Below are 26,069 nucleotides of genomic sequence, written 5' to 3' on the forward strand. Positions count from 1 at the left end.
TAAATTCCTTGAGGGCAGGAATTCCTATTTGCTTTTCTTTTTATCAGCAACACTTAGCACAAGATCTGGAACAAACTGAGTGGTTAATAAAAGTTTGTTGACTGACTTACTATGGGAGGGAGCCATTGGGAAGAATGGAGAGTGGTGATAGCAATGGGGGGAAAATGTTGAGGAACAGCCCAGGCTAGCATTCCTACCCTGTATATTTTTCTGACCCTCTGGACTTTGTCATTCAGCTCTCCTCTCACTCTAGAAGTTTTCTCATTCCCTCCTCACCGTGGAATATCTCCATACTCTTATGTCCTCCTCTCATTGGTGAGTTTCTCCTGGAAATTCCATTTTGAGAACAGACCCAGGCCGGTCTTCTTTCATTTCTCTCCTGGCCCTGCTTCTGACTCTCTGTCTCCACTACTATGGCCCTATCCTTGGCTAACTTCCTCCCGTCATTCACCTTTTGACTCTTTTAGACTATCATTCTCTCTTCTTCAAAACAAGCTATGAGCCTCCAATGATAAGACATGCAGCTCTGCCAGGTAGCCAGGAAAGACAGCACATGCAGTTAAGCAAAATAAACCACTTTGTTACTGGTTAGAGAAACAATTTGGGAGAGTGGACATGGGACCAGCCTTAGAGTCACGAAGACCTGTATTGAAGTCCAGCTTTTGACACATACTGGCTGCGGGGTTGTGAATAAGTTATTTAAACTCTCGGTGCCTTCAATGATTCTCTAAGACAGCTGCAGGGTTGGCTAATTTGAAACAATTGACAGATTTTCAATATCAGGTATTCCCTATATCAATAGATGCACTTGGTCTGGAACAACAACAACAACAAAAGTCAAAACAAACACACACACACACAAAAGATAGAAATTATTCTGCTAGGTTAGTTAAGTTCTTATCAATCAACAAAATATGATATTGGGATATTTTTAGGAAAATGTCTTTAAAAGTCATAGCAACTGAAAGATTGATTCTGAAAGGTGATAATAGTACTAACTTAGATGCCAACTACCTGATCCACTCTTTTTTAGGCTAGTTGGCTAAAAGCACTTCACTTGAAATGAAAATGGAACAGAATCGTTCATAAGACATGATGTCAAAATGGCTTAATGTAGTTGAGTAATGCATTTGGATGTTGTAGGCAAAATATTTTGAGGTGAATTAGCAAAAGAACGGTGAATTACCCTACTCCCTTATGAGCAAGCATGATTTCATTTTTGGTCCACTCACAGAACATATAGTACGTGCTTAATAAATGCTTACTTATGAATTGAATTCAGTAGCACCAAACTCATCCCATTGCTTGATCTATTTTCACCTTTTTACTTGTTATACATGTATATAATTTACATTCCCATATTAATATTTGTAAGTATAGTATATGTACATATTTGCACATGTATATATGTGTACATGTACATATCAATATAGACATGGATGTATGTGTATATAAATATAGACATACAAGTACTTTGAATACATCAAAAATTGAAGTCATGCCGGCTCATCTAATTTATCTTTAGCCAATTAAACCCAAAATATTTAGCTCTGAGTGATATACCAAGTATATCACTGAATAGCTTTTAGTCATCTTGATATCATATCTTCTGAACAATTCTATTATATTTTCATTTCAGGTGAAGTGCTTTTAAAAATGCATGTATGAATGTATGTATGTATGTATACATTAAAATGATACATATGTATAATATACAATTTAATAGTATACATATATGTATTTATGTATCTATGTACACACATATGTGTAAAAATTAAAAGAATACATATGTATATGTATACACTTTAAAAGTGTATATGCATGTGTGTATGTTGTGTTATGTATGTATGTATAAATGTTGTATGTAAACTCTCTAGATTCTTAGTCTATTATCCCTCCACAGTTCTCTACTTCTCATTGAATTCTATAATTCAATAAAACAATCTCAACAAACACTTGTTAAGCACTGAACAAATTACTGAGAATTCAAAGATAAAAAATTAGTCTCTGCCATCAAAGAGCTTACATTCTACAGGGGGATACCAACATGTGCTTTCTCACACCACATAACATCCAAGGAGAAAACTACACAAAACATTTTTTTAAATTTAATACCACATTTGAAAAATGTATTTATCAACCTGTATGTCGCTTTTATTCTTCTGAATTGTGTTGGGAACCTGCTCAGATGTAGTAGAAAGAATACCGGTCCTAGGAGAGCTGGGTTCGAGTTTCAGGTCTGCTGGTCATTAGCTCTTTCATCTCAAGCAAGTCATTTTATTTCTCTAAACCTAATTTCTTATTTATAAATGGGAGTGGGAACACTTGCTTTGCCTTTCCTACTTGATAGAGTTATTATAAGAATCAAATGAAATAATAAATGTGAAGTACTTTATAAATTCTAAAGCAGTTTACTGTTGTTGTTCAGTCATTTTTCAGTCATGTCTAACCCTTTGTGGCTCCATTTGGGGTTTTCTTGGCAAAGATACCAGAGTAGTTTGCCATTTCCTTCTCCAGCTTATTTGACAGATGAAGAAACTGAGGCAGACATGATAAAGTGACTTGCCCAGGGTCACACAGGAAGTGTCTGAGACTGGGTTTGAACTCAGGAAGATGAGTCTTCCTGACTCCAGGCCTGGCACCCTATCCACTGCACCACCTAACTGCCCCAAAACAGTATATAAATGTCATTTATTTGAGTATTTAATCACCAATGCTAGTGTGGGAGTTAGAGTTTACCCATTCTATGTAAATGCCATACATACTAGATGGTTAATAACATTACAAAAGGAGAGGTTTTGGGTCTTCCTTCTCTCCACCCCACCCCCATGTTGTTCTTCTTTTGAAAGGAAGATTATCAACTCTATTAAGGAACCCAGAAATAGGAGTTGAGGAAGTGAGGTTATTGTATATAATAGTCATGGACAACCATGAGTTAATGTTCACCAGAAGAGGAGCTTGTGTATGTTTAGATGTCTTCCTACAGATAGGATGACAAGAAGAGAAAAAGAAAGATATAATAATAGGAGCCTTCAGTAAAAGAAAACTGTAAACTGTCCTTCCTTCCTTTCCCATCTACTTGGCAGGCACATTCAAGCAGAAATGAATTTAAAACTGAAGGAGGTGGCAACAATTGTATAATTTGCTTCTGTAACTCTGAGCAAAATTCTAAATGTCGCTTCAGAAATTTTGAAACCTGTTCCATAATCATAGATTTCATATATTTGAAGGGATACTAAATACAAGTAGAAGAGAGTTAGATTAATTCTGATGGGCTTCAGAGGGAAGAACAAAGACTAATTGCTAGAAATTATAAGAAGATCGATTTCAGTTCATTAGAAACAATTCCCTAAAAATCTAGGGCTATCCCCAAATTAAATGACTTGACGCATGAGGTAGCAAGTTCCCCACCGTTGGTGGTATTCAAGAAGAGGTTAGGCAACTGCTTTGGGTGGATAGCATAAAAGAGAATTGTGCTTCAAGTAGGAGGTGGCTTAGATGACCTCGAGATCCTTTCTACTCCTAAGCTTCTGTAATGACCTAAAAGACTGAGAATCGTTGAGGAATCTTTACTTACTGAATTAAAAAAAAGAACTGACAGGTCACAAGCAACATCTTCTGCTTGGAATAAATTATCAGCCTTGTTGTCGTTGTTGTTCGTTTTCATTAAAAGGATTTCCATTCAGTCTAACTTTAATATGCACAGTCTACAGGGGTGCCAAGGAAAAATTCCAGAACAGAGGATTGAGGGGATGGTGGAAGAAAAAGGAGTGCCAAAATCAGGGGCTTGCTTATTCTCGAATTTCTAAAAATCTAACTTGAAAGACTTTTAATTATCTCATTTATAACAAACACACATATATGCAGAAAAAAATTTCAAAAACAAGTTAAGCCAATGGGGAAAATGTCCCAGACAGCCACCCACTCACTAATATCTGATAGTCAACATGGAAAGTTAGCAAATAGAGACAGCATGTGTTGGAAACCATACTAAATGATTTTCAGCATTTGTAGCATGTTTATATTTTTGCAGAACATGATTCAGTTTGCTTTGAAGTTTTTTTTCTCTTTACTGCACAAAAGCAAAAAAAAAGTCCTGTTCAAATTCAGCATCAAGATTTAAATAAAGCAAACACTTTCCTTTTTAACTTTCCAATTCACTGTCCCATGGAGTGGTAGAGCAGCATGCTGGAAGGATTCCATATCTGCAAAAGCAATCTCAGTCGTAACCTAAGGAAAACAAATCTCTAATCCAAGTTTGTTTCCTAGTGAAAGTAGTTACCACCTGGAAATAGATGGACTCAGGGTTCTGATATTAAATTCATTTAGAGTCTTTTAAAACACAAATTCTAAAAGCCTTGTGGATGGAAATTAAGGGAATGATTAACTTGATATCTAATGCCAACACAATTTGGGAACATATGATTAGACAACAAGTCTGCAAGGACCTGTGAAAGAAAGCAATGATTAATGCTAGTGCTTCATTCAAATCACGGACTCAAGATTAAATGCACTAGGGTACAGAACAAGCCTTTGTGACATCACTAGAAATATCTTTTGCCAGGTTAATATTAAACAATATTTTTCAGGTATGCATTAAACAATATTTTGGTTTGTATGGCAACTCTTTGATCAATTCCAGTTCTATCTCACTGTGCTATCATTGACCTATCCTGTCTACAAAAATACCACACAGGAATTTGGTTAGCAAGGCTTTAAAATAAAATTAGAGGAAAAAAACTGTTTCCATATAATTTCTCAGCAAGATACCATGGAATTATATCAGTTATAGAAAAGGAAGATTAATAGAAAGGATGAAGAATGTATAGGAGAAAATATTCAAAAAGAGAGCCATAGTGTTATACACATGCATGTTTGTGTGTGCATGTATGTGTATATGTATGTTGTGTATATATGTGCAATTTTATATATATAAATATATATATATATATATATATATATATATATATATATATGTAATTGCATGTGGTGTGAATAACAAACAAGTTTAACTAAAGCCTTCAATACAAAAATTATTAACTTCTTTGGGTGTTTCAAGGACTGCTTTGACAGTCTGGTGAAACCTCTGAATTCCCTTCCAGGATAATGTTTGTTGCTCATATTCATAATTGAAGGAGGTTCTAAATTTCAATTATAGATTAATGAAAAAGAGATGTATTTTTCTTCATTCAAGTGCATGGACCCCTGAAATCTATTCACAGACCTCTTGGGTATAAATGGATCCAAGTTAAAAATAATTGCCCTAATAAAGGCAAAGATATCCAATCCCTTCAGAATCACTGATACTTGGTGGGATGAAACTCAAGACTTTGAAGCTATGGGAATGACTAGAAATATATGTGTGTGTGTGTGTGTGTGTGTGTGTGTGTGTGTGTGTGTGTGTGTGTGTGTGTGTGTAAACCAAGGGAAGAAGATAGCAGACAGCTGAAAATGTAAGTTTGGAGAAATGTTTAGAGATTCTTAGGTAGATTTCAGAATCATCAGCATAGAGGGGATAATTGAACCATTAGGAGATGAGGAAATTACCAAGAGAAAGACTATCCGGGAAAAAGAATACAGGGGCCAGGAAAATGTCCTAGAGTACATCTGTCCCTAAGTGACTCAGCACAGATGGTAATATGGTAAAGGATTTTGAGAATTAGTGATCACACAGATAGGAGAAAGAGGAGAGGAAAGTTACATGAAGACATAGAGAGGAGAGAATGTCCAGGAAGAGAGGGATTTATTTCTTTCCCCTTTTCTTCCCCTTTAGTTGAATTTAACTTAAACAGTCTTTCTTGATATAAATATGACTAAGATGTAGAGCCTCTGAGCACAAGGAGCTTAAAATTTAGTGAAAAGGAATGACTAATTGTCTTTAAAAGTTGCCAAAAATATGTAATATTACGTCCTGAACCATACATATTTTCAAATGTTCTTTGATTTTAACAGAACCCCTCTTTCAATCTTAGATAATTAAATCATTCTATTCTTTCTAGCATTTAGAGAATAATGTTCAGTTTTCTATTAAGTCTATAAGTATTACTCATTATATAGACAAAGATGCATTGAAATACTTACAGGTCCTATTATTTGAGAAGCACTTTCAAATTCATCATCCTCCATTGCTTCAGTTGGACATAAAGAATCTGTTTCTATAAGAAGAAATGAATAAATTATGTTCATAATTTACTATAGTAACTATAATCATAATTTACAAGGATAATTAGCCTGCTTGTCAATATACACTTGTCAATGTGGAGGATGTTAAATCAACAGTAGCAACTTGTTGAAAAATTATGGGAGATTGCATGATAATTTGAGGCTAAGACTAGATTAATTTCTTCCATGAAAGTCCAACTCCAATGCCTCATAGTGGAGTGGAGAAGACCCTCATTTTTTAAAAGCTGTGATTATTGTGCACACACTCTGAGAGGTCTCAATTTTATACTCCTTTGAGAACAAGGAGAGTGATAGATTTGGTTTTTGAAGGCCAGACTAGTCAAATTAGGAAAGTCTTAGTAACTCAAAAGCTGACCAATGGGTGGAGCATATTTTCTTACAGGAACATTAGCCTAGAATGATTATCCTCATCAAATTTCCTGATACTGAATGAGGGATTAAATTGGGAGGGGGGAATGGGAGAGAGGAGAAAAGAAAGAGATTTTAAGGGATGGGTTTAGATTGCCTCAAAGACAGTTTTTGAATGACTAATAAATCTATTGAATATAATTATTATTATTGAACTTTTAGAAGTGACAAATGAAATTATTTCAGAAAAACCTGGGAAGTATGAATTGACTAGGAGTACAGTAAGCAAAACTAGTAAAAGAAAAACAAAAAAACAAATAGTTTATAAAAGGATGGTAAGATTGTAAAGAAAAAAAAGCTTCAATGACTTAAAAACTGATCAAAGCAATGACCATCCATGTCTCCACAGTTCCCATAGTAAAGTATGTTACCTGCCTCTTGACAAAGTAGTAGACACTAGGTATAGAGGCATATATTTTGGACACAGTCACTGTATGGATTTATTTTTGCTAGATTGTTCTAATTTGTTACAAGATGCTGCCTATCCACCTACCTCCCTTTTTCTATAGATGATTGGTTTGAGGAGAGGGGCAGGGAAGAAGATGAGTAAGGAATGGTGATATTTCCCTACTTCTCAAAATAAAAGCAGGCCATTGAAACATTTTTAAAAATACATAGAAGAGAACATAAAGAAGTTCAGAAGGAAGCACAGACAAGCAGAATAGTTTGGAAGTAACACGTTGGATTTATTATACACTTTTAAACAAGCAAGCTGTTCAAAATGGAGATTGATGATTTCATATAGGACTCTTTTTCTATGATCTGCTTTGTGTATGGAAATGTTTTTTTAATGTTTAAGACCATAATTTTTTAATGTCATCTAAAGTATAGAGGGATTATAAAATTATGGATTTAAGTCTGGAAAGGCCTTTAGATGTCAGTGAATCTGATCTTCTCATTTGACAGAAGAGGAAACTGAAGTCTAGATATATTAAGAGACTTGTCCAGAGTTTCCCAGTTAATAAACAACTGTCAAATTTTGAACCCAGGTCATCTGATACCAAATTCACTGCAGGATGTCTTTTCTATATGAATTGATGGAAAGGGTGCAACTGGTGAAATCAGAGATGCTTTAAGTATTTAATTATTATACTCAATTAGCCAAAAGACAGCTTATGAAAAAAATATATTTCTAGAAAGCAGTTATTTTAAGAAGAGGTCTATAGAGTTGAAATTAACCAAGTAAATCAAGCAAAAAATAAACAAAACTCTTTTTTGTCCATAATAGCTGAGTAATTATCAGGCTTATTTATAATTCAGAATATAAAATGCATGTGCATATGCATACATATATGAATATGTATATGTGTGTTTATATACATGTATATGCATATGCATAGTTGTGTTAACCAGCCATTTTCTTTGATCCACTTCCTTGTGCTTTATTTTTAAGAGAAATGGAGAGTACCAGGACTTAGCATGGAGCATTATATGTAAGTTCTAGCAAATATACATTGAACTGAATTGAAAAATTTTAGAAGATGACAATGCAAAGAATTAAATGGTATAGGGTACATTATATCTCTTTTTTTAACCACAAGGAAAGATTTAACCCATTCTGATAATTTCTTCTAGGTCTTAGTTGAGTATTAGAGCCATCTAGGCCCTGACCTTCTTGATATTCAGCAGGAGATGTCCTCATAAGGGCATTTCAACAGACCTTTAGCTATAAATTCTGATGCCCAAAGCAAATTCAGTTGGGGAAAGGAGAGGGACCAGAAGACAGTGATTCCTGTTATGTGTCAATATTGCCAGGAAAGGGGACTACTCACCCCCCGTAAGAGTTTGTTCATAGGTTTGTTCTTGAGTGTTTTTGAAATACCAAGGAGGAGAAAAAAGGAACATAAAGGATTATAGACAGAGGGAAAGGCTGTCCTAGGACAAGGGGATGAAGCATTGAATCAAAACTCTAGTCACCTCCACCTAGTTATACCTCTGTCACTTAGGACTGTTGAAGGCTTATCATTAATCTGCCAGAAGAGAATATGTCCTAATGTCACCTCTGATGACCCTCTACCTTTTCTATATCACCCCAACTTGCTATGTGGTCAAACCAGCCCCATGTTGGGCATCATTAAATGATGCAGTTTAGGGGTGCAGGGACCCAAAATACCAAGGTTCAGGGCAGAGTTGTCTGGAAAGAATTCACAGACTCAAGCAATCTTCCAGTCAATGGGCAAAATATTTATTATAATGCAACATAGCGGGCAGAGCTCTTTAAGGAATTTTCAGGGAGTGATGCTAAAGCTTATGTAGAAAAAGCTTAGTGCATCATGTGCCAACTATGCTAATAAGGTGATGTGGGATGGGATCAAGGAGTTGTCAGCTCCTATAGGAACATACAGTTTCTGTACCTTGGGTGCAGTCATCATTTGCTACTGGCAACCCTGGTGGGGGTGAGGGGTGGATTCTATGGGGTGTGTTTTTTGGTCTGCTATATCTGTAACAAAATAGCCTCAGGAGTTGATGTCTATTGCTTGACCTATGGATTATATATGGTAGCTGTGAGAATCAGTACATGATAGTTCTGCTGGTACAAAATAGTCCTGTTCATATAAGAGAAATTTTACAGAGGTCAGCTTGTTCTTGTAACAGAGAGAGATAATTTGCCTCACTGGACCCACTCATGAATTACTGCCAGGGATACGGTCTTTATGCTGGGGTGAGATAAGGTCCTAGAGCTGGGGTCCAAGCACCCCATCACTAGAATTTTACATTTTTGCATCAGGAGAAGCACAGTGTCCAGGATGAAGGAAGTCCCTTGCCTATGGTCAGACAGCATCTGGGATAGCATATTTAGTTCTGGGAGCCATATTTTGTTTAGGAAGGGCACTGGCAACAATGGTGAAGTACCTTGAGATCCTACCATTTGAGGACTGTTTGAATTGGGGATCTTTAGCTTGGAGAAGAGAAGACTTAAGAGGGATGTAACAGTTATCTTCACGTATTTGAAGGACTGCCACATGGAAGAGGAAATGGACCTTTTCTCTTTGGTTTCAGAGGATAGAGTCAAGAACAGTGGTGGGAAATTGCAAAGAAGTAAACCTAGGCTTGAAGTAAGTAAAAGTTTTCTTAACTAGACAATTCCAAACAAGGAATGGCCAACCTAACGGGTAGTGGACTGCATCGCCTTCAGGTGTTCAAGCAAAGACTAGATGTCCACTTGTTAAGTAGATTGGCAAGGCTATGAATGAGTGCTAGATGTAGTCAGGAATGCCTAGTGAAAATATCATCTCTGTGCTTGGTAGACTAAAAAAGTCACTTAGCCTCTCTATTATAAAGTGAAAGATGACAATACTTGCAAAACCTACCTCCTAGGGTTGTTATGATTCTCAGAGAGATATACTTGTTCAGTAATTTCAGTTGTGTCCAACTCTTCATGACCTCATTTGGGATTTTCTTGGCAAAGATACTGGAATGGTTTGCCATTTCCTTCTCTAGCTCATTTTACAGATGAGGAAACTGAGGCAAACGGGTTAAATGACTTCCCAGAGTCACATAGCTAGTAAGTGTATGAGGTAGCATTTGAACTTAGGTCCTCCTGACTCCAAGCCTGGCTCTCTATCCACTGCACCACCTAGCTGCCCCAAGGAGATATACAGGATGTCCACAAAGTCTTGGAGTTTCAAGCAAGATATGTCAAACACAAAGCCCACAGACTTCTGAGTGCAACCCTAACCACTTCAAATGTAATTGGGAAATATTTAACAAAATAAATAAAAATACAATAAAACATAGATAATATTACAAATTTAAAACCAAATAATTATGTGGCCTTCAGGGATCCTTATGTAAGAATTAGTAAGGATTAAACCCCCATTTCTGTTCAAGTTTGACAACACTGCTTTAAGCTATTACAGATTAACAGCTTTAAAGTTAATAGCCTAAAATTGCACTAAGACTTTTGGGACAGATTGTATCTATACAATGTCTATAAAGTACTTAGCAAAACTTAAAGTACTATATAAATACATATTTTCATTGCCATAAATAATACCACATCTCTTCTAACTCTAAGACTTAGTGATTTTTGTCACATTTATAATAGGGATAATAATGCCCTCTATCTATTTCAAAGGGTAGCTCTGGACTAAAGAGATATACTGGTTATAAGCACTTTGTAACCTACTAATTATTGTGTAAATTTCAGCTGCCTTTGTTATTTTTATTTAATAAATCTTTTTCTTTGACTTTATTATAAAATGCCTTTCTTGTACCTTCCTGTCAATCAATCATTCAATCAATTAATAAATATTTGTATAGCCCCTACTATATGCCAAATACAAAAATGGGCAATGGGATAGAAAAAGGGGCAAGAGACGCAGTCCCTGCCCTCAAGAAGCTCACAATCTTATAAGCAGAGCCCAATCCTAAAGCTATGTTTAGAGTTTAGTAATGTATTTGTTGTTTTATTCTCTTTTCCATTACTTTTTTACCTGAGTGCTGGCAAATGTGCTTTTAGAAAATAACCCAAGGTCCTCCCCACTCTCTAAATTAAAACAAAACAAAGCAAAACCTGAGACTGATTGGCAAGTAAACTTTGCTACCGTGACTTTATGATATAATGGCTTTGATCATTTTAATTACTATTGTCTTTTCCTTGACCTTCCTTTTCTTTTGAGAAACAGTGGAGTCTAATGGAAAGAACACTGTCACTTGTTAGCTGCTTGGTCTTGGACAAGCCTTTGCACATTAATGTCTCCAAGGCTGCTTCCTGATCTGAAAAAGAGAGTAAAAATACCTACTTCACAGGTTGTTGTGAGGGTTAAATGTGCATAGAAAAGCTTCATAACCAGGATCTCAGACAAAGTCGAAGCTAAAATAGACATAATCAAAACAGAAAAACAGAAACTATACTATATGTCAACCATATTAATTAATATTGTTTTAGACTATTTAAAATAACTAGACACTACAAGGTTGGAATATTGCTGTGCTGTAGGAAATGATGAGTTGGTGGACTTAGAAAAAAATGGAAAGACTTGGACTTATGAAGGAAGAGGTTACATCTACCCTCAGAGAAACAGAGGACAAATTAATATAGTATTGTTTTACATAGATGCATATGAAAGTATATGTCTATATATGAGTATGATTATAGATATCTATATATGTATGTATATGTAAGTGTACATATATGTATATATCTCTGAGTGTATATGTGCATGTTTCTGTGTGTGCATATGTATGTATATATGTATGTGCGTATGTATGTTTATGTATATATGTGCAAATACACATCTGCACTATATATGTGCGTGTGTGTGTGTGTATATATATACATGTATATATATATATATATATATATACATGTATATATATATATATATATATATATATATACACACACACACAGAGAAGCATATACGCACACATCCGCTACGTATCAATATCTATCTATCTATCTATGCATATATATACACACATCTGCACTTAATTATAGCCTTCTTGGGGAAGGTGGGGAAGGAAGGAGGAAAAAAAGAACAAAATAAAAAGTGCCCAGCACTTAACAAAACAAAACTTACAAGGAAGCAAAGAAAAGATGGAAAGCTCAAAACACAGTGCATAGTATTTATGATATAGGCTTTCTTGAAATGGAAATTAATTACTCTGTGTTTTGAATCTTCTGTTATGTTCTTCTGTGCACATGGCAATGCTTTTTTGTACTTTTCTTATTTTGTATTTGTTTTTATATTTAAGTTTATAATGCTTCTTTTTCTTTTCTTACTGTAAGTTTTAATATTTAAGTTTAAAATAAATTCATATAAAAACATTGTTTTTAAAAAAAAGTAAGCTTCATAAAACCTAAAGTATTAAATAAAGGTAATAGGGGTCTGGCACTTGCCCAGACTCCCCGGTGCCATGTCCACACTGAGAACACCAGGGTTTCAGGTGGCATCTTTCCATGTGGAGTTCATTGGTGAGCTACCTCCAGGAAAATTACTGTGATGTATAAGAAAAATAGGTTGGAAAGACTGTATTATGCATGGATACGTAGACACCCAGTAAATGGTTCTGTTCAGCTAACCTACATAGTGAAACAGAGGCTCTTTGATTAACTTTGGAGGTATTCAAAAGGGCGTTTTTGCTTTAGTGACCAAGTAAATGTCACAGCTGGCCTAGCACTGATACCCCCAAAAGCAACAAGCAATCTTTGGCAACTACCTTCTAGGTCACAGGCCAGTGAAAGGCCTCATCCAGCAAAAAAGCCTGCCTTTGGACATGAATTTGGTTTGACCAATGCTATATAGGAATTGAGTTAAGTTATGAGCCTAAATCCCTCTCTAAACACTTTCCCACTCTCAACTGAGGTGATCTAGGGAGTATCATGGCTCTGAGTTGTGGGGTAAAATGTTTGGATATTTGTTTTTTCATTATCTTTGAAGTAAATATCTCCTTTGAAAAGTATCAACGTTAAAGGGTTAAATGGAACTGGGGTGCTAGTCCCACTAAAAATGCCCCCACCAAAAATGAAGGAGCATAGAGTAGGGCTTGAGCCAAAGGCAAGGAAAGACATACCCACAAACTAATCAGGATACCAGAGAAACTGAAGGAAAGGTATAGACCATCTGGCCCTAAGAGAGTGTGCTCCAGAACATATGGGTTCCATAAGTGTAAGAGAGGATTTGGTCTTATAAGCATGTGCAGTATGCTAAGCTGAGACAATCCCCTCCTGGATTTTATAACATGCACAAATATTCTGTAATTGGTTCCAATCCATTAGCCAGGTGGTAAAGAGGAGTCTTTTTGATTCGCCATATAGCCAACTTAGTACCGTGCATCTAAAAGGCACTAATTGAGAAAAAGTAAAGTTTTGTTCTCTTTCCTACACAACTATCTTCAAACGAGGAGGCAAGAATTAAGCCCTCAGCTGGGAGAGATGTTTTAGTCCTTCATTTTCTCACCAGGGCCACCAGTAATAGAGAAGTAACATGTTATTGCTTTTGTGAAGGGATATGCTGGTAAATATTTAAGAACTGGTTCTTCAGGGAGGAAAAATGTACATATGACATGTTAAGTTTTATTTGTGTTGCATTTAACTTGATGGGATGAATGTTATATTGACCCTACTTTAAGTTGGAGCCCACTCTATCAAAAGACTGAGATGGTAAAGGGAATGTGTATTTGTACTTTTGTTTTTCTTATATCTTCACAGCAAATACTCCCTTGCAAAAAGTAATAGATGTTAATTGGTTAAATGAAATTGGGAAGCTAATTATTGGCATTTAATAGTAACACATCAGAATTTTAGCTGGAGCCAGTAGAATTAAAAAAAAAAACAGAATTACTCTACCCCTTTAGAGGTAGCCTGGAGTCCTGAAGGAAGATGTAACCATCCTTGTCCTGGAAAGCAGACTTAAGAATTTTGCTGTATAAGCATGATCTCTTCTCTATGATTTTCAAAAATTAATAAACCTATATTGTAGATGGATTTTCAAGTAAGTACTTGTCCTTTGAGTAGCCTATGACGTTAAGGAAATTAGGAACACAGATTCAGAGCTGGAAATGACCTTAGAGCTTATCGAATGTAATCCCCTCGTTCTACAAATAAAAAAGAATGAACTCTGAGAAGTTAAATAACATGAGTAATAAGCATAAGGGCATAGAACATAGGACTTGAAGTTAGAAAGACCTGAGTTCAAATCTGACCTCAGATAGACACTTGCTAACCAGGTGACACTGAGCAAGTCACCTAACTTTTCTGTTCATTGGTTTCCTCATTTATGAAATTGGCATAAAAATAGGATCTTTCTCAGTGTGATGATCAAATGAGTTGCCATATGAAAAGAACCTTTTAAATGGTAGTTAGCATTATTGTTGTTGTTGCTGTCATTATTAATAGCAATCATCATTATCATTATCATTTCAACCCTGGTTCTCTGATTCTAGATCTCAAAATAAAAAGATATGCCCTTTAATCTCAATAATATGACAACAACACTGCCCACTCTATTTCACCTAAATTTGTTATTCTAAGCAGAAACATTTTTACCACCCTTTGTAAGATATATTCCATCTGTGTCCAAGAGCACATAATTCCCATGTTTAAGGCCTACACTCAAAAATTCAAGTGCTAATGCATTTTTTTTACCAGTAATTCACTTTCCATGTCCTTCTTTCTTTTCACAATCCCTTGTCTTTCTTTCAGTAGCTGTGATGAAAACATCACCTATGCCCCCAAGCTTTTCTGTTTCCTGCCTAAGAGTGTATAATCCTCCGTAATGCTTTCTTGATTCTTTTTGACAGTATCATTTGTGCTTACACAAAGCATTAAAAGTATGTAGTATTCATCCAATTGAACAAATCTTGTAAGGTTTGTTATGTCCAAATACATGTCTAGGGAAGGCAGCAGACCTCTTTATCCTGTCATTTTTGACAAATTGCTGACTCGGTATCCTTCATCTAACTCTACTTCTCTGTCCTTTGCTGAATAATCTCTCATCTGATAACATCTGTGGATTTACATCATCATTCCTTGCAGGACAAGCAGTTGACTATTAGCAGAGGTTCCAGGTTCCCCCTTCCTGAGCAAGAACCTCAGCTTAGCTCCAAGTGTCTGGAATCTTTCTTCTTCCCTTTTTCTTATATATCACATCTTCTAACTGTATCCTTTGGTTGTGGTATTTATGAATATTGCTTAGGTTTGAATAGCCAGACTGTGTTAAATATACTTAATAAAAATGAAGTAATCTTCCAGAATTCACATTTGTTTATTTTGTTTTAGTCAAAGGGAAATAAGTGTTATAGTGGATGCAGGGCTGGTCCTAGAGTCAGGAAGACAAGTTCAAATCTAATCTCAGACTGAATATTAACTTTGTAATCTTTGGCAAGTCAGCATCTTAAATAGGAATAATAATAATAATAACCACTCCCTCCCAAGTTTATTTTGAGGATTAAATGATAAAATGTGCATAAAGGTCTTTGCAAACCTGAAAGCAGTATAATTACAATGCTAGTTATTATTATTATTTTTAATTGGATTTGTTGTTATTATTATAAATTGGATTTGGCTGAGTGTTTCCTGTTTATGTTTCCAGTGGGTTCTGGTTAGCTTAGGTTGAGGAAATATTGCCAAAATCCTTATGATTCTCCTATCTAGCCATAAGGTATGTCATAAAGAAACCAGTGTGTTTTACAGGTATTCAGATTAAATGTGAATCCTAAGATCTGAGATCTTTAGATATTTAACTGTCATTCGACAGTTTTTCCACACAATAAAAAGAAAGTTTTCATCACCTAAATAATGTATTAATTTGTGTTTTTTATTCATCCATTCATTTAATAAATTAACTTCCAAAGAACAACAACTGAAAAACATGTCTAATTGTGGAGATTAGTTTATATAGCACTGCTTTGGAAATAAAAAATTGTATTATTTCACACATTCATACACTCCTGTCCCTGTGCCCCATGTATTATTGTTTGCAAACACCATATGAATAGAAGTTTTAGAACTTAGGCAACTAGGTGGTACAGAGATTAGAGCAACAGACTTGAAGTCAAAAACATCTCAGTTCAAATCTGACCTCTGACCCTTATTAGCTCTGTGATTTTTGGAAAATCATTTAATCTCTGTCTACCCTAGTTCCTCTTCTGTAAAATGGGGATGATAATAGCACCTGATTCTCAAGGTTGTTTATTGAGGATAATTGTAGGACTCTAGACAAGTCAATTAACTTTTATCTGTCTCAGTTACCTCTTCTATAAAATGGAGAAAATAATAGCATCTATCTCATAGGAGTATTGTAAGGAAAAAATGAGATAATACTTGTACAGCATTTTGTAAACTATAAATTGTCATATTAATGCTATTATTATTATGTTTTAGGGTTCATATACGATTCCATACTTCAAGGATACATGATACTGTCACTGTGACCCTGACTACATCAACCCCCTCAACCACTCTTCTATTACTTAATAGATAGTACTCAAGAGTTTCCAAAGTGCCAAATGTGATCACCCATCATGAAATTTGGATGATTCTTTCTGAACCTAATGAGACTGGTCCCCGGATGACATAAGCAGAGTTTGTCACTTGACCTATACGTGAAGACTTTGTAGTATATCAGTACCTTCTAAACCATCTACCTCCTCATATGTACCCTCCAAGAAATCAGGATAAACATCACATGATGTAGCATCAGAAGAGGAGTTTAATGGAGGATGTTATGTAAATGAATGAAAATAAATAAAACCTGTCTTTTCTATACAATTGAAAAATTGACCTCCACTTAGTAAGGTTCGATTACAATGAGTAATATTGATATCACTGTAGTCCTGCCAACTTTGTGGATCATCTGGGGTTTGGGTTTTATTAAAATAGGAATTATCCATATATGATTAATTGTATAATTTTTTTTCCTATATTTACCCCAATATATACATAGGAGAAAAGATACTACAGACCATTCTTTTTTCTCTTCTGGGACTGGACTTAAATCACTTTCTTATTTCTTAACTCCCAAATATATAGAAAGCACAGTTTGTCTCCCACATCACTTAAGAAAAGTTTAAATTCGTTCCTGAAAACCCATGCAACATTCAGTCTCTACTAATGAATTCATAATACAAAAAACTCTTAGGTACCCACAGTTTTCAGACCACTGAAACAATAACAAGCATTTAATTCTGAAATTGTACTTTGGAATTGAAAAAAGAGTAGGTTTATTTCCCTTTAAACCATTCATGCAGCAGATATTTATTGAACTGTGTGCAAGGCACTGTGAGGTATACAAAGGTAAATAAAATACTGCCCTCAAGGAGCTTACAATCTTCTAGAAAGATAAGCCAAATATACAAACAACTGTGTTACCAGGAAGATTATGATAAGCACCACAAGGAAGGCACAAACAGAAATGATAAAGAAATTTGCAGGAGGTAAAAATTCATATCCTATTGTGGGGATTTGGGAAAGTTTCCCAAAAAGTAGCATTTGCTCTGTATCTTGTAGAATGAATAGGATTCTTACAGGTAGAGATAGATAGGAGGTGAGGGAGTCTCCAGGCAGACAGGATGTCATAAACAAAGGCGTGGGCATGACAAAAAAGTGTGAGTGCATGGAGGGAGAATTGAAGTATCAGATATTAGTCTAATTTGGCTGGAATATGGGAATGATCATAAGGGATATAAGGTTGGAAAGATGGGTTAGGATCAGGGCATGTAGGGCCTTAAATGTTGAGTTTGGTGAAATGAAAAGTAACAAAGATAAGCTTGAAAAAAATGTACCTAACAGAAGTGCATACTCTGTTATACTCTATCTACCTTTCTTGTTCTTCGTTGCATATTGAAATGTTCATTATTAGGTTCATAATAAGAAAAAAGAAAATAGAATGAAAGAATTTAAACTTAATTTAATAAGCCAGTAGTGCCCAACCTGTGGGACATGAATCTCAGGAGGGAAATACAGTCATTGAGGGGTACATGAACAGAAGATCCAGTGATTGAGATAAAGACGTTAGAGAAAAGAGCAGGGAGACTACAGAAAGACAGAGATAGATAAGATAGGCACAGAGAGGGAGGGAGGGAGAGAGAGGGGGGGGAGAGAGAGAACTTGAAATATCAGAAATCAAAGGAGGAAAGACTTTCAAAAAGGATGGGATTGGCCAACAACATTGAATGCTTCAGAGAGCACTCAGAAGAGGAAAAATATTCAGAAGTAATTTGGCACTACGGAGATCTTTACTGACCTTTAAAAATATTAACAAGAAAAATCCTGTTTTGTTTTTCTTTAAAATTCTCTGCAGGCATTCTTATGGTCTTTTTTCCCCACTGAATTTCTGAATAACCCCTCCATGTATATTCTTCCTATCTATGTTGTGTCAATGGTTGTCATTGGTTATAAGGTTCTAAATCCCTATAGCTAAATGAAAGGGATTCCCCCCCCCCATGTTTATGTATGACTTGGTCATTCATAGTGGAGAAACTTCTCTAAGTGCACATACTACTGATGGTGAGTCAGCAGGGTTATGTTCAAAAATAACTGATAGCCTTATTGGGTGCCAAAGGCAGGACATTGACTAGAGGGAAATTAGAATAGACTAATACAGCTTTTTAAGGTGCTAAATTTACATCTAGAATAGAGCTCTTTATGTCACGATCTACAACTTCGAGGTCTAGGTTGAGTATTGGGAACATTCACGAAGCAAATGTCCTTATGCAAATGATGCACCTCCTTTTTTCTCTTTTTTGAGCTCTCTTCTTTTGCTTTGGGCCCAAAGGGCTATTAGGTGAGGGGGGGAGTATCTGAGAGATCTGGTACCTCCTCCCCTCCATGCCCTGCCAAGAAAAAAAGCACTAGTTAGAATTAATGCTAAGCAACTGTGTTTATTTCCCCTCAAGGCAGGGAATACAGCCAATGAAGCAGAAAATTCCTATAGCTAAAATGAAAGGGATTTCCCCTCATGTTTATCCTTGGAATTATCAGGAACACATACTTTTATGGACAAAATAACCCAGGCAATCATATTAAAGGATTTCTGTGAGCCTGTTTACATCATTTCAATTTCGTGACCTTGGACAAATTACTTTTTCTCCGAACCTCAGTTTTCTCCTACAGGAAATAAAGAGGCTGGGCTAGGTTACTTCTATGGTAACTTCTAAGTTAAACAACCTATGAGTATGTGAATAAACACAAAAAGAGAGCTCTGGGTTTGATGTCAAAGGACCTGGTTTGAATTTTTACTCTGATACTTACTACCTGTGTTGTTGTTCAGTCATGTCCTACTCTTTGTGATCCCATTTGGGGTTTTCTTGGCAAAGATACTGGAGTGGTTTGCCATTTCTATAGTTCACTTTATGAATGAGGAAACTGAGGGAAACAGGGTTAAGTGACTTTCCCAGGGTTACAAAGCAAGTGTCTGAGACCAGATTTGACCTCAGGAAGATGAATCTTCCTTATTCCAAGGGTTCTATCTACTGTGCCACCTAGCTGCCCTACTACCTATATAACCTTGGACAAATCACTTGGCCTCAGTTTCCTCACCTGTAAAATGAGAGGTTTGGATGAATTTATTAAACCCTTTGGGAAGTGAGAATTTAGCTCAATTTTTTTTTTCTATCAGATGACTCTTCTAATTAAAGAACGGTATTAAAGAGTTCAAACATTACTAGTCCATGAATAAAAGAAACTTGGTTCTAAGTCCTAGATCTGCCTCCATGTCACATTGGGCAAGTTATTTCAACTTTCTGGACCTCAGGGTCCAGATCTGTAAAGAGACCAGATACCTTTCAACTTCCACATTCTAATGATTTAGTTCCACTTATCTTTTCCACATGTCCTAGAAACATGGACTTCTTCATGCAATAATTCCTATATAATTTCAAATGCTAGCACAAAGAAGTTACAGCCACATGGCACCATCCTTCTGTTATGTCTTGATAATTTGTACCCTATCAGCTATGCATAGCTCTAATTGATAGAGCTATGAAATGACCCAACCAATCTGGAAAACAATTTGGAATTATCATTATAACTAAAGTCCATAAGTTTTGTCCCTGAGATCTTATTGTTTGATATATAACTGAAAATGGTAAAAGATGAATAAGAAGGTGACAAAATAAATACTAAACAATGGAAACAAAGTGGATGCCTATCAGTTGGAGAATGGTTCAGTAAGTTAAGGTATATGAAAATAAAGGAATGTTTACCATATTCTAAGAAAAGAAGAATATGAGGAATGCAGAAAAACATGGAGAGACATAAACTAATACAGAGTGAAATAAACTGAACCAGAAAAACAACATAAACAATGACTCTAACAATATAAATGACGAAAAATTTTTAAAAAACCTGAATACTATGCAATTATAATGACCACTGATGACCACAAAGAGATAAGAAGGTTCACCTCCCTTATCTCATTGAAGAAGGTGGGAGGCTAAGGTTGTGGAATGTTGCATATGCTGTCATAGCTGGGTAATGGTTTTTCTTAACTGTTTTTATTTTCATATTACAAAGGATTGCTCACTATGTAGGAGGGGTGGAGAAAAGTATATTTGCAAACACTGCACTACACACATTATTAAAGTGTTGAGTTTCTTCCAACTTCAATTCCATTTAAATGTAATGTTTGACAGGGTTGATTTATTATCATTCAGTCATTCAGTCATGTCCAACCCTTTGTGACCCTTTCTACCACAGCATGCCAATACTGTTCATGGAGTTTAACTTGTCAAAGATACTGAAGTGGTTTGCTGTTTCCTTTTCCAGGGGATTAAGGCAAAGAGAGGTTAAGTGACTTCCCAGAGTCACACAGCTAGTAAGCATCTGAGGCCAGATTTGGACTCATGTCTTCCTAACACTAGGCGCAACACTCTATCCACTGAGCCATCTAGCTGCCTCCAAGGAAAACAGAGGTTAAGTGACTTGCCCAGGGTCACACAGCTACTAAGTGTCTGAGTCTGGCTTTGAACTTAGGTCTTCCTGAAGGTCTGGCACTCTATCCATTAGACCACCAGTACCTCAGATGATTTATTGATTAGTTTTGCTGAAATGCTTTTCTCTTTATTCTTTGTCATATGGGAAAGCTCACTGATTAGGGAAAGGGAGAAAGGATGTATTTGGAAAATAAAAGGATAAAACAAAAAGAGATAACAAAAATAAGATTTTAAAAAAGCTAATGTTTCCTATTTCGAGCATTGTAGGGCTGCCATGTAATGTGGCATTGCGGATAGAGAAATTGCCTTTAAACTAGTAAGGCCTGGGTCCAAGTCCTACCTCAGATACATAATGGTTGTGCATTCCTGAGCAAACTATTTAGGTATCTTTCTAAGGCTACAAATTGCAGAGAAGGTATTCTTCACCTGCATAAGTAGAGGGACCTTTTTTCTACCACCTCATGGATGGTAACTAGTCTCCTCTACACTAGTGAATTCCTTTAAAGATTACCTTCCATATACTCTATAAGTACTTTATATGTGCGTGGTCATTTACATGTGGCTGCCCACACTAGAATATGAGTTTCTTGAAGTCCAGAGACAGTGTTTTTGCTTTTTTTTAAAGAAATTGGCAGACACATAGCAAATTCTTAATAAATGTTTATTGACTTACTACCAATTTCTGCCACCACCCAATCTTTTGCTTACTAAATTAGATCTATAAAATGAAATATTTCTGTCTTTTGAATCAGCAGCACTGCCCATACATAGCAGGATTCAAATGCATGCTCTTGTTTCTGGGCAATTCAATTCTTTGTTTTGTTTTGATTTGAGGTGAGCAAGGAAGATCCAAAAAATTTTAATTAGCAGCCATAATGACAATCATCTCAGAAGAAAAAAAATTGCTTAATTTGAATGTTACATTTTGGATTTTCTTGCCTTTGGTAAATAACACTTAGAAGTATGGCACTAAAGAAACTATTCAATGACTAGATAACGAATATTTAAAAAATGCAAGTCACTATAGAGTAATAAGAATTTATTGTGTAAATTTCAGTTGTCAGTGATGTGATTCCCAAACTTAACAGAGGAAGTATTAAAAAAAAAAAAGGGCAAATGAATTTAAAGTCAGAACATCTGAGTCCAAAATATTTCTTTGCAGCTAACTGGGTCTTGATCTGGGTCAAGTTTTTTGATCTCCCTTTCCTCATATGAAAATGCAAGGGTTGGACGAGACAGCCTCTGACATGCCCTTCAGGCCTAGCTTAAGATATCATGATGAGTGAGCAGTGCTACAAGGAATGGATGATACAATTCAAATGGATTTGTGATCTCGGCAATGAGGATGTTCTGTCCAGCAATGGAGATCTGCACCCCACACACCAGGGACATTCCTCATTTTCTTCTGAAACCACAAGCATGCCAGAAGATCAAATATATGTTCATCAGTTATCTCTCAAGATTGCCTCATGACCAAGCCCACCACTTTGTATGGCATACTTCTTTTATGACATGCTTTACTCTGTTTTTTCTTTGTAGTTCCTAACTTTTATGTTACTGTCTACTCAAATGTACCAGGTACCTCCCCATTGCCCTCTGAGCAATATTAACTTTAAATTCTTCAGAGAGTAATATTCCATAACTCACAATCAAACAACAACACTAGAGGTGGGGGAGGGGGTGGGCAGCATATAGGTATTAACAAAATGGGCATAATTTGTCCATTGGCACTATATTTTTAAGACATATAGAAACAGATGGATGAACTTTACAGGGTTTTTTTAGAAGTATACTATAATCTGGAAAATGGGAATTATTTCTTAAGTTCTTTTTTTCTCTCTGGATGGTTAGGCCAGACTCTTCTGAATTCTTACAGATTTCTTTCAAGAGGCACTACAATATTCATAGGTTTGATGCAACCAGCATAATACCACCCACAGGAACATTGGGAGGACCTTAGCATCCATAGGGAACCTCTTCTTAACCTGCATTCTGTTCTGTATCTCCTTTATCATATTGGTGAACATCTTTGTTAAGCACGTATCTTTCATATTCCTTGCTTGCTATTAATCATCAGTGACATACACACACATACACACTCACACACACACATACTCACGCACAAGACATATACAGAAAAAAATATATTTTTGTGGTCCACTGTGGAATGCTGCTTGTAAAAGTCTTCCTGATCCCTACTTATTCTATCATCAAGGAAGTCTTGGATATACATACAGAAAATTTTCATGAATATTTTATATAAACAGAAAGATAAATATAGGGATCAACAATTTTGGGTGCTCTCTAATTATTGATGAAGCCTAAGATTTTTCCATACCTTTGGCATCTTCTTCTCCTTCAGATACCTAGTGAATCAATCCCTTAATGCATCTCAAGAATAGATGTTCTCTACATGTGCTTGGTCTAATCTAGTTGCAGTCTTCTTTCCCTATAAGCATATTTCGTGCTTTGATACTCAAGTCTGTGTGTGGTAGGTCTACTATCTTAAATGGTGAAAAACGTAATAAAACCTTTGTAGATCTCTTCCATTTTTTGTTTGTTTCTTGTCCTCCTCCCATCTTTATTCTTAAATGTTCTTTCAACGACATTGCCTAGTTTGGGTCTCTTACTAAGCTTTAAAAAAAAAAAGAAACTGATTGTACCATCTACTGTTTTTTTCTCTATTTTGTGAAGCAATACTTCTCATGAACTTTAATCATCTGTATAAGCTTTTACAAATTAGTTAGTATTTTTAGTTAGTATTGCCTTTGACCACAGGAATCTCAGTCTTCATTAATATTGAGACAGCTTCAAAATCTCCAGTCCATATTTTCCATAGTGCCTACTCGAAAGCACCTTAACAAACATTTGACTTCTATGCCAAGAAGACCATATGACCCAGTACCTTATCACGACCTCAAAAAGTTTGTTACATAATTTGTTCATAGACAATCAATTTATGTAGTAGGCAACAACTGAGTATTAAATTGTGAAGAGTGCTATAGTGGGGCACAGCTGCCTCAGTATAAATGACTTCTACCTTTCAGAAAATAAATGACTCTTTATGTCTTCACTTATTTTCTCCCATGAATCCCAGGGCCTACTGATAGATTCTCTCTTTAATAATTTCTACAATTATCCTTCCCTTCACAGTGGGTACCTCTCACCCAGGTCTCCAAAGAAAGAAAGAAAGAAATCACTATCTTTAAAATATCAAAACTATTTAAAATATTACAAACAAAAAGAAGAAAAATGGTTGAGGTAGGCCTTGAAATATGGGTAGGAGTTGGATAGGAGTCAGAAAAGGGAGAGAACATTCTGGTCAAGAGGGAAAATGAGCAAAATCACAGAAACATGGATGACAGTCTATGTATGGAGAATTCTACCCCACTAACATAGGCATAAAAGGGACCAAAGTGGATTGCACTTGCTGAAGATATCAATGATAGCAAAGTCAATAATTCAATCTTTCAAAAATCTGTGATTTCACGGGCACAAATACTCTCTCCACCAACCCATATCACTATCTACCATTCTATGGCAAATAGTCTTCATAAATTGCTGTTGCCAAAAAAAAAAAAAATCTATGCCCAGAAGGACAAGTTTCTGGTATAGAGCCTCTCCAAATTTAGACAGGCTTTTCTTTACATAAGAGACACATAATCCATCATCAGGTCTGTCCAGGCCTGTCTAGCTGGGTAGGCCTTAATAGAACCTGCATACTGTTGGTCCAATCTTGGAGGACACAGGGCACCTCTAACCCTTGACAAAGCATCAAAGCAGGACTTAAGATGAAGTAAGTCTGCACTAGGCTACCAAAACATAGCTGACAAACAGTACATTTTCATTACATTTCTGTAAAAGCATCCAGAATGGGTATCGTAACAATAACTGTCCCAAACTAATTATGATTCTCAGCTGCCAATTAAAAAATGTTTACTTTCATAGCCTTGATATTGTCTCCAGTATTACATAGACCTTACAGAAGTGCAAATGAGAGGCAGGGAAGTGACAAGGAGAAAGGTGTCAGTCAGGGTGAGGAAAACCTTCTTGGTTCCCTAAAATAGGCAACAGCTTTTTAAACCTTATGCTCAGTACAGCATTAGTTTGTGTGTTGTCCATACCACTGCATTCATGTCAGCTGGACCCAGTTTGAAGTTAATGTGTCCCTATTTATTTGATGCCAAGCACATGAACAGCAAAAAATGATTCCATCAAAGTAATAGTGCTTCAAAGTTTTCAAAGCTTTTTATATATACAATCTCATATAAGCCTCATAGGAACCTTTTGATACAATTATTATCATCCCCATTTTAGAGATCAAGAAACTGAGGTTCAGAAAGGTTGTAACTTGCTTGTGGTCCCACAGCTCCGAAGTGTCAGAGATGAGATTTAAACCCTGGTCTTTGTGACTCCAGGACTGGTACTCTATCCATTTGATATGCTATACTCCAGATCATACTTGCTTACTTTTGATACATTATAATACTTCTAATTAGGTCTGATCCACTCTAGAATGCTCTCCCAGATTCCAATTTGAGGTATTTTTTCTCATTTTTCTGTCCTTCTCCTCCATGCCTCTTCAAAGCCCAAACCAATGGAGAGATTCATGACAAATGGGGAGGAGAGATTGGTGATCAGAGTTGATAGACTGAGCAAAGGTAGAGGCAGGACATTTAAAGGGAGAATACTTTCTCCCTTGCCTCAAACATTGCTAAGAATTTGGATAAACGTGCATTTTCATGTGAAAACCCACCTACAGAGGCTGGAACTGCTTCCTCAGGTGTGTGAAGTAACTGTGAAACTTCTTCTGTCCCTTCTGCCAGATCATCACCTTGCAACCTAAATAATGAAAAACTATCATGAAAGCACAGCAAATACTGAAATGTGAAATGAAAAAAAAAAGATAATGAGGAAGGCATTACTTTAAACATGTAGATGAGGTGCTTCAAACTGGTCATCTTCATATCGTCATTACTTCCATCTTAAAAGGGCTTTGTACCAATTATGTGACTTAGGTGATCCAAGCATTACTTCAATTTTACAGGTAAGAAAACCAAGGTTCAAAAATGTCAATTGATTTGCCCATGTCACAGAGC

At 36.0% G+C, this 26,069-nt stretch overlaps 1 protein-coding gene across 1 annotated transcript in view; it reads right to left on the reverse strand.

Annotated features, from left to right (window-relative positions):
• Window positions 1–26,069, reverse strand: part of CUNH8orf34 (chromosome unknown C8orf34 homolog) — a 364,057-nt gene that overhangs the window by 71,951 nt on the left and 266,037 nt on the right. The window contains exons 9-10 of the mRNA XM_021002136.1: window positions 25,727–25,812; window positions 6,082–6,155 (exon numbers count right to left, since the gene is read on the reverse strand). Coding sequence (XP_020857795.1) covers window positions 6,082–6,155; window positions 25,727–25,812 — 160 coding nt within the window. The remainder of the gene's footprint in view (window positions 1–6,081; window positions 6,156–25,726; window positions 25,813–26,069) is intronic.

Source organism: Phascolarctos cinereus, unplaced genomic scaffold (assembly GCF_003287225.1).
Source record: "Phascolarctos cinereus isolate Bilbo 61053 unplaced genomic scaffold, phaCin_HiC Scaffold_4;HRSCAF=312, whole genome shotgun sequence".
Lineage (NCBI taxonomy): Eukaryota > Metazoa > Chordata > Mammalia > Diprotodontia > Phascolarctidae > Phascolarctos > Phascolarctos cinereus.